Genomic DNA, 3,938 nt, shown 5'->3' with positions numbered 1-3,938 from the left:
ATAACCAGCACATTGAATTGCGCATAGAAATAGACTAGTAGCCAGCGGACGTGTTAATTCTTATTCATCCTCCTTTGGCTCAAAACTAGATGGGACAGTTTTATCGCAAGATGGCACAAAAGCTCTACACATTTGCTCTGTGTGTGTGTGTATTAAAAAGCTAATGAAAAAGAACTGTTTCATTCTATTTTAGAGGCCCAATACTTGTCTACAAACAAGTTATCTGACACTGCACTTTTTTGTCCTTTTCCTAAGGGGTATCTTGTGGCATTTGGAGAAAGAGAACACCCTAAATGGACATGTCCTTTTTATTACTGTTGTTGTTGCATGTCTACGGTTCTGCCTACTTTGGATTCTCCCTCCTTCAGATAAGTAATGGAGTAATACAACTCTCCAAAGGAGGAGACTTCACCTTGGCCTGGCCAAAGGAGCTTTGCACCTTGAGCTTTCATTGATGGTTTCCTGGAGACTGGCAAAACCATTGTCCATTGTTGAGCCATTGGTCTACCTCACCCATTGTGAAACAGAGACATCAGTTTCTGGCTATCTCAGTTGAGATGATGGACCGGGCAGAGCATGAAGGTGTTTAGAAATGCTTCTGGACTTGTAAGATCCCAGAAGACATGCTCTTGAGTTTTCAAGCCTGTCCTCTTTGTTACGCGCTGTCTTTGCTGATTGCTCAAAATGGTTCACCAACCGGCCGGATTCAAGTCTAGGGTTTTTAGTGCGCCAGCGGTGATCATTGACAATGGATCTGGACTATGCAAGGCTGGGGTGGCAGGAGAGGTCGGCCCACGCCACGTCATTGCCTCGGTCCTGGGTTGCCCCAAAAGCAAATTGTCCCTATCCAGGAGCAGACAGAAGGAGTGTTACGTTGGCGACGAGGCCCAAGATAGGCGAGAAACCCTTTCGCTGAGATACCCGATCGAGAATGGCGTCATCACGTCATGGGATGATATGGAGAAGATCTGGAAGCACATCTATGACAAAGGATTGGGAATGAAAGCGTTTGAGAGGCCTTTGTTAATGACCGAATCTCCCCTGAATCCAAAAGAGGACCGGGCCAAACTCACTCAGCTGATGTTCGAACACTTTAAGGTGCCCGCCTTTTACCTCTCCATCCAGGCCATACTCTCTCTCTACGCTTCGGCACGTTACACCGGAATAGTACTGGACAGTGGCTTTGGGGTTACCCATGCGGTGCCCGTGTATGAAGGATACTGCTTGCCCCATGCCGTCTCCAGGCTAGATATTGGCGGCAGAGATGTCACAGAGGTCCTCCGGGAACTGCTCCTGGAAAAGAGGCAATACTTCAGGAGTTTTCCAGAAGGGAGCAATGTTGTGGAAGACATCAAAGTGAAGTTGTGCTTCGTGGCTGCGGACCCTTCCAATGAGCAGGACAAGATTCCAGAGACAGTTCCCAAAGAGTACGAACTCCCTGACGGCAACAGGATCAAGATCGACGACCCTCTCTTCCTAGCACCCGAGATCCTTTTTACGCCCAGCAACATTAACCGGAGCGGCCATGGGATCCCCAGAATGATCGCCAAGAGCATTAAAAAATGCGACCCCAACATCCGCAAAGCGTTCTATGGCAACGTGCTGCTGTCCGGAGGCTCCTCGCTGTTCCCCGGTTTCGACGACCGGGTCTTCAAAGAGCTAGAACTCCAAGCCCCACAAGGAGTGCCCATAAAGGTCATTGCGCCGCCCGACCGGTGGTTCTCGACGTGGATCGGGGCCTCCATTGTGACCTCTCTCAGCACCTTCAAGCAAATGTGGGTCACTGCGGCCGACTACAGAGAGTTCGGGCCCAATGTTGTACAGAGGCGGTGCTTTTAAAGAGGATTTGGGGACACATTGCCCACTTGTTAAAAGGACTTAACAAGCAGCAACAGCTACCAGGTAGTTTGGAAAATCGTGCATTTGCCTCTTTTAAATAAAAGTGCTTTTACAACTTCTAAGGAGCCACGTGGGGTTTCTTGTTCATTTTCTTGGCCAGCTAAGCCTTGGTTGCACTACGTATTTATTCTACTAATGGTGATAGAGATGGAGCTGAGAGTGGTGAAAGGAAGGGAAAGTTGATATGGTCGTCTCTCTGTACTTCTGTACTGAACCTTGAATGAAGAGCTGAGGATTTTAGCCGTATGAGACATTACTGCTGCTCCTAGGTATACATTGGTCCCTACACATTCGCTGGGGTTAGGAATGAATATCCCTATTCATTATTATTATTATTATTATTATTATTATTATTATTTGTATCCCACTTCCCCAAAAAGATTGAAGCGGCTAGCAATAAAACATCCATAAAATACAATAAGCATACAATAAATGTCTCATTGTCCATCGTATCCCAAAACCCTCCCAACCTTCCCACCCACAATAAAAGACAATTAAATTATTAACAATTGGTGAAACACTTAGTAAAAGCAGGGCAGAGGCAGCAGAATGTGGAAGAACCACAAATAAAAAAATAACACTATGCTTTTAACCTAAGAGAACACCTCTCTAGGAATCTCCAGGTCCTCTAACGCAATTCTGTGGTCAACCTCTGCCAGATGTTGATCATGGAATCATGCTGGAGGACCGACAAATGCCTAGAGAAGTGTTTTCTCTAGGAACGTCTAGGTCCTCCATCACAACTCTATGGTAACCATCTGCCAGAGGTTGATCATGGAATCACGCTGGAGGACCGACAAATGCCTAGAGAAATGTTTTCTCTAGGAATGTCTAGGGTCTCCAGCACAACCCTTTGGCCAACTCTTGGCAGAGTTGCACTGGACGATCTAGTGATTGCTAGAGAGAACATATTAGTCAAAACCGCAAATAGTCAAAGCTGCAAATGCAGAGGCTGACTGTATTGATTTGTTAGGGCAAAAGGCTGGGTAGGCAAGCTTTTTTAATTGGCGTAAAGAAGAGAAGTAGATTTTCTGCCTCGCCCAGTTCTGCAGAGGTCTATGGTAGAGGAAGACAATGTTGCATCCTCCTGTACTACACTGAGCTGCCAAATTTCAGCAGTCGGTGTAGTAAAGGCAAACCAAGAAGTACATGATGTAATTCCGAAAATATTCTCAGAGGGGCAGAGTGCCCCACCATCAGAAGTTTCTCAACCCAATAAAAGGTGTCTGTATCATCCACACATGCTCAGTGACAGGTGATGCCCAATAAGGCTGGTAGGGCAGAGGACGGTATAGCAGAGCTGGAAACAACCATAGGTAGATGAAGAGAATGCTGTGGACATAGCATATCTTGATTTCAGAAAGACCTTTGACAAGGTCCCCCATGATATTCTTGCAAAGAAGCTGGTAAAACATGGGCTAGACAATGCAACTGTTTGGTGGATTTGGAATTGGTTGACCGGCCGAACCCAAAGGGTGCTCCGCAATGGCTCCTCTTCATCCTGGAGAGAAGCGACCAGTGGGGTGCCACAGGCTTCTGGTTTTTTAATGTTGATTTTAATTTCTAATACTATTGCAGAGTTGTGGTGGTGTTACTTACTTAAAAAATTAAAAACAAATGGTGGACCTGTTTGGGAACAGTAAGTGGGAGAGGAGAGCAGTTATGCCCACTGACACCAAATGACTGCCCAGTATTAGAACAGAGGAAGAGATGCATTTTCTAGCATTAGTCCATGAGGACTAATGAGATAGCAGCAATATTAGGAGCTCATTGACAGATTTCCCCATCAATGAAAAGGGACCAACACTTTAAAAGCAAAGCAGCAACGAGAGAGAAAGAGAGAGAGAGAATGTTGTGTGATAATTTTGTTCCCAAAATGCTCTTCTCTGGCTTTACTTTCAGTGTGATAATGTCCTAAACCACCTTGATTTAAGGATGCTGGCAATTACAAGCCTTGCCCTGGCTGAATTTCGTGTCATTATTTTGGCTGCGTTCCTCTTTGGATCTGATGTAACCCAACAGTTCTGCTGAAAGATCCT

General features: G+C 45.7%; 1 protein-coding gene across 1 annotated transcript; it reads left to right on the top strand.

Annotated features, from left to right (window-relative positions):
- The first annotated feature begins 684 nt into the window (after positions 1–684).
- LOC149307751 (actin-related protein T2-like) lies at positions 685–1,839 on the top strand. The gene has a single exon (XM_089536927.1). It carries the CDS (start codon positions 685–687, stop codon positions 1,837–1,839), a length of 1,155 nt encoding a protein of 384 aa, XP_089393053.1.
- The last annotated feature ends 2,099 nt before the right edge of the window (positions 1,840–3,938 follow it).

The sequence above is a fragment of the Sceloporus occidentalis genome, unplaced genomic scaffold, assembly GCF_023333645.1.
Source record: "Sceloporus occidentalis isolate IW3139 unplaced genomic scaffold, rSceOcc1.0.p SCAF_8, whole genome shotgun sequence".
Lineage (NCBI taxonomy): Eukaryota > Metazoa > Chordata > Lepidosauria > Squamata > Phrynosomatidae > Sceloporus > Sceloporus occidentalis.
Note: the sequence above shows the minus strand (reverse complement) of the source record. Positions and strands in the feature narration are given on the sequence as shown.

Bases quoted from the DNA above. Each gene is read 5' to 3' on its own strand.
- LOC149307751 (XM_089536927.1), top strand. From the start codon at position 685: ATGGTTCACCAACCGGCCGGATTCAAGTCTAGGGTTTTTAGTGCGCCA.